At 40.4% G+C, this 6,676-nt stretch overlaps 1 protein-coding gene across 1 annotated transcript; it reads right to left on the reverse strand.

Moving 5' to 3' along the window:
* Nucleotides 1-2,248: 2,248 nt before the first annotated feature.
* LOC145448222 (uncharacterized) lies at nt 2,249-3,170 on the reverse strand. Its single transcript, XM_080326583.1, has 2 exons — nt 2,701-3,170; nt 2,249-2,644 (listed from the first exon to the last, which is right to left on the reverse strand). Exons 1-2 carry the CDS (start codon nt 3,015-3,017, stop codon nt 2,611-2,613), a joined length of 351 nt encoding a protein of 116 aa, XP_080182709.1. The 5' UTR covers nt 3,018-3,170; the 3' UTR covers nt 2,249-2,610.
* Nucleotides 3,171-6,676: the final 3,506 nt, after the last annotated feature.

The raw sequence follows: 6,676 nt of genomic DNA on the forward strand, positions 1-6,676 counted from the left end.
TTCCATGCTGAACTGTCGTTTTCCATTGTGTCGCATGCTCATATGTCGGGCAACCGTCGAATGCATTGTCCGGTCTGGCCTAGACCGTTAACGCGTAAGCTTATATTCCCTCGCAAGTCCTGGTCAAAGTTATTGCAAAGCGACGGAAGATATTGATTTTATGAGATTATTATTATATCATTTGTATGCTCCAGTTGATACATCTGACGACGCTTAAAAAGTCAGTATATACTTCAGCATTGTGATATTATGTGACCAGAGTCGTCGCTAGGTATCGTGTACATTAATATATATATCACTTCACTGAAATGTAGGGTCGGAATTAGCAATGTGACGTCACGTGACGTCATGAGGTTCACGTTCGTGTTCACACAGAACCTTTCAAAAAGGTTCGCATTCACACGAACCAGAACCTTTCAGAGGTTCACACCATCCCTAGTCTGTAACGTAGTCGGCAATCTCAACAACCGTTCGCAGTGAGTCAAACACTCTTTAAAAGTGTAGGCCTACTACATAGCGGGATTGTCTTGAAACCGAGTCCAGCCGAATACCGATTCAAAACAATAACAGTCTGAAGTCGAGCATATATCAAGAAACGCCCCGTTAAAGCAGCGGTTCTCAAACTCTTTTAGATACACCCTCTTTTTTGATTGGGAAAAATTTCGAGCCCCCTAACGTCATATAACAAAATGCAACCAGAATGCTAGCAATACAAACGGCTAGTTTGATGGCATCGAGAATTCTCAAAATGAAACCAGACTATACACCAGTGGTCGGGAACCTATGGCTCGCGAGCCATATATGGCTCTTTTGGGTAAAATGTATGGCTCTTTGCCGAATTTTTATATTTGTACCGAATTTATCAATATTACAGCAACTGCTTAGTACATTTTTGTCAGGGCAAGAATAATTGTTGTCGTGGCTATATAAACATGACAAGACAATGGCGTATTCAGGGATAGAGGCACGGGGCCCCTTTTCGAAATCCTCAAATTCAAGTTGCTTTCGCGCCGGCTACCAATACCACTCGTGGAATAATTTGAGACTTGAGAAGTCGATGATTTTTATTATGATTTTTATTATTTAGATTTTCGGAATCAGTGCGACAGCTACATTCGATTATTATAAATTTGAAGCTATTTATGATGAATTGCGCCGTCATGGGTGAGGCTTGATATGTGGTCTCACATGTGCCTTACATTTCCTTTTGCTCTTTATTTTCGAACAATAAATATGCAAATTCCGCAATTTTTGGAGCAAAAATGTTCCAAATCTAGTCATTCTTAAACATCGGTAGGAAATACCAATATTCAGTAAAAGTTTCACAATTTTCGTTCACTCATCCTGACGGCAGTTGATGTACTACCTCACTTGCGTTCTCTGACCCCATGTCACTGACGTATCACACCTTACAATGGGCATGTACTGCTGTAGTGACCATGCATGTTTAGCTCCACCTACGCATGTGATCATGGGTCCTCAAATTAAAAAGGAGCATTAAGACGAGCCTACGATCTCGTATAACTGACGAGAGTGTATTCACTAGGGATGGTGTGAACCTCTGAAAGGTTCAGGTTCGTGTGAACTCGAACCTTTTTGAAAGGTTCTGTGTGAACGCGAACGTGAACCTCATGACGTCACGTGACGTCATATTGCAAATTTCAATCCCTAGCCTATATTATTGTGACACAGTGTGTACACTGTACAGTGCACACGATACCTAGCGAAGACTCGGGCCACATAATGCCACAATGCTGAAGTACATATTGGCGTTTTAAACGTCGCTAAATGTATCAACAGAGGCAAACAAAGGATATAATAATCCGATAAAATCAATATCTTCCGTCGCTTAACCAACACTTTCGACAAGGACTTACCAGGGAGTATAAGCTTACGCCTTAACGGTCGAGGCCAGACCCGACAATGTATTCAGCACCTGAGTATTGCTACATTGATATTGAGCAGAGTGTGAAACGGGTTTCTATATACTTGCTGCCGATATTACTCAATTAACAAGTTATACAGCAGTAGCCAACACCTCAATCGCACGGATTTGGTTTTAATGATACAGTAAAAATATGAAGTCAAGATTGACCCCGTACGCCTGCTAGAAAACGATATCAATCTCATTGATTTAGTTCAGTGGTTCTTAAACTTTTTTGAGCGCGACCCAAATCTGAGTTTCATGATCACCTCACGACCCAAATCTCAAACATAAAAAAATGTATTTTTTGTGTTACCACTCTGCTAATTTTTCAGATAAGACACAGACAACCAGTTATAGTACACAGTACTATGAAAGAACAATTTATTAGAGACAGATCATTCATTCAGTGTGATTGATGAAACTGAAAGTTCTCTTTCATAATATTTTCAATGCACGGCTCTATCTTACTGAGCGCAATGCGCAAATCGTCTCCAGGATCGAGGCGATTGCGAGCCTTGGTTTTAACAACCGTCAGTGCGGAAAATCCTTGCTCACACGGATAAGTGGTCGCAAATGGGAGCAGAAAAGCCATTGCTTCGTTACCGATTATTGGCTTTTCCTTTTTAACCGAAGTCCAGAACTCTCCAAGTGACGCAGAGGAAAAAAGAAGTCGATGGAATTGGTCATGATGCAGGTCGATAAACTCTTCCTGTAGTCCTGCAACATCCTCTGGTAAATTGTCAACCCTTGCCAAGAACGGATTTGTGACCCACCACTGAGATGCCTCATTTCTGTCTGGGATGTAGCGATCGAACTCCGTGATCAGGTTTTCCAAATGGTCCATTAGAATGGGTTTGATGATATCCAATCTGCTAATAGCAATCTGATTCCATTCCTCCAGATACTCGTTCATGGATGGAAACGCTGCTGTTCGTCCACGCTCCAGTTTCTTCTTCCAGATCTGCAGCTTTTCTTTGAAAGCAGACAGCTTCTCGGAGAGACTGATAATGTTTTGATTTCTGCCTTGCATTGATGTGTTAAGATCGTTGAGTGCGGTGAAGATGTCGTTTAAGTAACATGCTTTTAGCATCCACTCCTTGTCTTCGAACCGAATGGCATGACGATGTACTTTTTCATTGAGAAAGACCTTCAGCTCCGTTCGTAGATCTACCAGACGGCGCAAGACCTTACCGCGAGAAAGCCATCTCACACTGGAGTAGAATAGGAGATGTTGGAACGCAAATGAATTATAGTCTGTTGCCGTTTGATACAAACAATCTGGATTAATTTTGTTTGAAATCAATATGATTTTTACTGTCTGCCAAGATGGTGTAGTATTTTTGGTGTGTGGAGATGGTAAAGACTAATTACTGCTCGAGCTTGTGCGATTGCATCATGTGAATAACAGTGGCCTGGCGCAGGCTTAGATTCGCGATCAAAATGCATTCCATTCCTTAACTTAGTCTTTTTAGCAGCTACTGGGCTAAGTAGTTACGCCTAGTGTAGCTGCGCTGCCATTGAAACTCTTAGAAAACCACTTATGATGCAATAATCCACTAAGAAGCTAAATGAAATGCGTATGATGAAGCAATAATCCACTAAGAAAATTGAATTTTGACAGATTTGAATCACTATGTCGCGACCCATTTTCTGACCCTCCGCGACCCATGTTTGGGTCGCGACCCATACTTTGAGAACCACTGATTTAGTTGAATAAGCATCATTCACTAACTACACATCTCGCTCGTGATGTTGTGTGATTACGGGTCAAGGTCACAGCAGAGAGTCACTAAATATTAACAAACGGAAAGCTGGATATTCCGAGGAAACCTTTGTAACAAAGCATGTAAAACTTTTGAGATTGTCAAGGTGCATGCTCGTTTAGTGTTGATTTTTTATACTGCCAGCGCCATGCATAGAGTGGCCCGCTGTTGAAATGCAATAAATTTGATCGAAAGATGTTGTAATGAAGTGAAGATTGTAATATATGAAAAAGGTTCGCAGTGCAGAACCTACTAAGATTCTGTTGTGAACGCGAACCTCTAAATTTCCGAGGTTCACACACAGAACGCGAACGTGAACCTCACGTTCACACCATTCCTAGTATTCACACTTTTAGTATTGTCTACATCTGTTGTAGATGGTATAATTATCTAAGTTTAGAGTTATACCATATGGCTTTCACTGTTGTATGGATGTTGTATTGAAAATTAAAAAGATGTAGGCTAACTTGCAAAAGATCGTTTTAACTCAAGTTTCGCATGCTCAAGTATGGCAACCATCATGAGTAGCAAAAGTTTTTACGGAGAAAATGTGACGCCCACTATGAATCCCATGTAGTGAGTTCGATGCTGTGGTGACTTCACAAATTTTCAATTGTGGCGTTACAGTAGATTGACATGTAGCCTATGGCTCTTTGAGGGTTAAAATTGAACATGTAGGGCCAATATGGCTCTTCGGAGGAAAAAGGTTCCCGACCGCTGCTCTACACAGTGAAATAACTATGAATTGGAGATAAATTACGAGCAGTGCGAACATTTTATTCAGTCGACATCAGTTTTGCGCCCCCCTTCAGATGCTTTCACGCCAGAAGGGGGCGCGCGCCCCAGTTGTAGAACCACTGCATTCAAGAATGAGTAATCAAACGAAACAGAGACGTTGCGATAATCGTGCTAAGTATCTAAATTAATTTGTAACAATACTGTGTCAGTAGTAGCGTACTTGCGTTTATAATGAAAGATGTCGCAGGCCGAAAAATAAACGTCTGCGGGCTGCGGGTTGAGAACCCCTGCTCTAGGCTCATGAAATCGCGATAAGCGTGACGAATATTTTCAAATTTAATAAATATCCTCCAACAAACGACCAACGAAATAATTTTGGGCCCCTTAAAGCTCTCCTATTTGGCGGTTTGGGGTGCGGCAGATACGGCCCTGGTAGATCGTAGTAGTAATATTGTGTACATTATGGCCGTCCGCTGTTCCATTCACGCTGCGAAAGCCAATGATCTAATCCCCGCTGTGTGATTGGGGTTATAGTTCCACTATGGTGGAGAATATTATAGCCATTCTGGGCCACCTTCAAACCATTCTGTGGTGAATGGGATACTATACAGAAGTGAAAAAAGGAGTTTTTCAATGTCGTGTATCCAGTGGTGGCTCTAGGATGGGCGGGCCCTATGTGAAACTTCCAGCCACACCCCCACACCCATATCTAAAGAAACGCAGCCTATGTCAGTCCGACTATTCCAAACTGTATGTTACCAGACTTGTAAATGGTCAATGAAATGTATAGAAGTAAATATTCTCTCTAGATTCAATTACCAAATCCACTTATAGCAGGCAACTGTTACAAATAGGCCTACAGTGGCAAAAGTTTATGCTTTTCAAGGAAATGAAAACAGGGTTATAATGATTCGAGTAGTGAAGTCGTCAATTTATGGTGACTCGACTTCACTCAAGCCAAAAATATATAATAAAAAAAAGTACTGATTGACTTTTGACTCGGATCCTTGTGACTTGATTACAACCCTGAATGAGAACCAAAAGCTAATAGTACACTAAAGTAACTAAACAATGTAGTTGATAGAATACATACAAAGAAATTTAGACTTCCAATGAATGAAGGAACTTCTATGATCGGATAATTGAATTGATGCTTTTAATACTTCAAAAAAGTAGAAATCAAAACTTTGAGAGCAAATATGACACCAAAATAAAAAAGAACAACTAAATGAAAACCAATCAGAAATCCTACAAAATGATGTTGGCATGGTGTAAAATTACCAAAGTAGTCGAAACATCATGACTCATGAATACCAAGGACAACAACTACAGCAACAAACAATAATGACTTCCCTTTTTTGACAGGATAGCTCAACAATGTTGGGTTTGTGATCATTAAGAATTATTAAACGCTCACTTAAGAAGGACTAACTAATTTCTACGGCAACAGCGAAAGAAAAATGATTTATTCGTAACGGCTAACACAGCAAAAGTACTAACAGAGAATGAAAAGAGCAAATACAGGTATATGACAAATCATCGCTTGTCCCAGAATTTTCCCAACCCAAGACATAGCTTTATGTTTATGATGACAAGGAATTCATTAGCATAATTTTCCATTATGCATTGGTACAACATTTATTGAAAAAAATCTGCCTAAAAAGACTAGAAATCAGACCGTTCTTGTTCAATCTTCAATAAGGCATCACATTTAACAATCCTGCCCAGTGATTCGTATTATTACACTGTTCAACGATTTCTGCCAGCTAGCATTTTCCACTCGAGAACAATACGATGCATTTGGGATAGAAGTGCGGAACAGATTTTAAGACCTGGCCATCCAGGCACTAGTAAACGTTCTTGTACAAAACCCAACAACTTGTTTGGCCGAGAAGGGTTTTAGTGAGGTAGTTGAAATCAAAACGAGTGAAAAAGTTGCCTTTGTAATGAGACACTTCATAGCTTAAGCTACATAATAGCCAATTTTTGCACACTTGAACAAAATGTTGTTAAGTATCTTCATCTTCTTTTTGTATGACATTTTTCGATTAGTTTGTGCGAATGAAATTTATTTTACAAAAAAAGTGCGAATGGAGCTCAAAATGCTTGAAAAGCACTGGTTTAGACCAAAGAAAATGCCTCTAAGTGTATAATACAGGGTTCCCCAACGTGGTGTCCGCAGGCCCCAGCTAGCCCGCGAGGACCATATGAGTAGCCCGCGAGCCTGTTCTAAAAATAGATCGAATAG

The sequence above is a fragment of the Botryllus schlosseri genome, chromosome 10 (genome assembly GCF_051294905.1).
Source record: "Botryllus schlosseri isolate E-star chromosome 10, Bs_hap1, whole genome shotgun sequence".
NCBI classification, from domain to species: Eukaryota; Metazoa; Chordata; class Ascidiacea; order Stolidobranchia; family Styelidae; genus Botryllus; species Botryllus schlosseri.

What these genes read in the sequence shown, in the direction of transcription:
- LOC145448222 (XM_080326583.1), bottom strand. Translation starts at nt 3,017, where the DNA reads ATGCTAAAAGCATGTTACTTAAACGACATCTTCACCGCACTCAACGAT. An exon ending in AGAAATGAGGCATCTCAGTG is followed by an intron (nt 2,645 to 2,700) that starts GTGGGTCACAAA and finishes AGGATGTTGCAG; the next exon opens with GACTACAGGAAGAGTTTATC.